We start from the raw sequence: 889 nt of genomic DNA, 5'->3' as shown, positions 1-889 counted from the left end.
CTAAGTTGTTGGAAGAATTGGAGATCATAAACATTGGAAAGCTCAGCAAAATGAACAATACCACTTAGCCTATGGTGTTCAATGTGCTTAAGAGCAAGGTTCCTCTGGTGATTCAATTCAGCTTCCAAATCAGTGAAGTTCTCTTTGAAAACCACATGCCTATACATGATCCCAGTCTTCCTCAACATCCCTGGAAGTTCCATGGATTCGGTTTTTGCTTCCACGACGATCCAAAGCAATGGTTGTGGAACAAGCCTAATGGTATTTGCCAACCGCCGCAAAAACACTGCTTGGTAAGGAAGCTTTGTGCTTGTTGGTGTTACAATGATGATGAGCCTTCTAGGCTTCAATTGTGAATGTGACCTCACATTCAACATTGTTGTTTTTGAGATTCTTGGCTTCATAGGAACATTAACTGAAGAAATTGGAGAAATGCTCCAACTTCTATTGACATTTATCGAAGGTTGTGGTGAAGAACCTGTTCTATTTGAAGAAGTAACAACTTTGGTTGAAGAGAACATAGAAGATTTACCGGTTGGAGCTAGGCCTGTGAAGAACCCCATAACAAAACAGAGAGAAAAATGGAGCATGGCCTTCTTCCATAGCTGGGTTTTCTTCTTTGATCTCTCAACTACTGAACCCATTATTATTTCAAAACTTTTAGAGTGGAACAATGGAATGAAAGAGTTGTTGTGGTTGGGAGAGAATGAAGAGGAATAATTAGGCCATGTAATGGAATATAAACATTGGTGCTTGAAGGGCACAACAACATGGTATTTTTGATTAAGGAAAACGTTGGTGCTAACTATTGAGGTTATGATTGGTACCGCCAAACTGAATGCTTAGCTTTTGTTTGGAGGTATTTCATTGCTTCACTTGGTTGTCACTT

The 889-nt window shown here is 39.6% G+C and overlaps 1 protein-coding gene across 1 annotated transcript in view; it reads right to left on the bottom strand.

Moving 5' to 3' along the window:
• Positions 1–846, bottom strand: part of LOC107648684 (probable beta-1,4-xylosyltransferase IRX9) — a 3,391-nt gene extending 2,545 nt beyond the window's left edge. The window contains exon 1 of the mRNA XM_016352492.2: positions 1–846. Within this exon, the coding sequence (XP_016207978.1) occupies positions 1–644 (644 nt within the window). The 5' untranslated portion in view covers positions 645–846.

The sequence above is a fragment of the Arachis ipaensis genome, chromosome B06 (genome assembly GCF_000816755.2).
Source record: "Arachis ipaensis cultivar K30076 chromosome B06, Araip1.1, whole genome shotgun sequence".
NCBI classification, from domain to species: domain Eukaryota; kingdom Viridiplantae; phylum Streptophyta; class Magnoliopsida; order Fabales; family Fabaceae; genus Arachis; species Arachis ipaensis.
The sequence above is the reverse complement of the archived record's forward strand: the minus strand, read 5'-3'. Positions and strand labels throughout refer to the sequence as shown.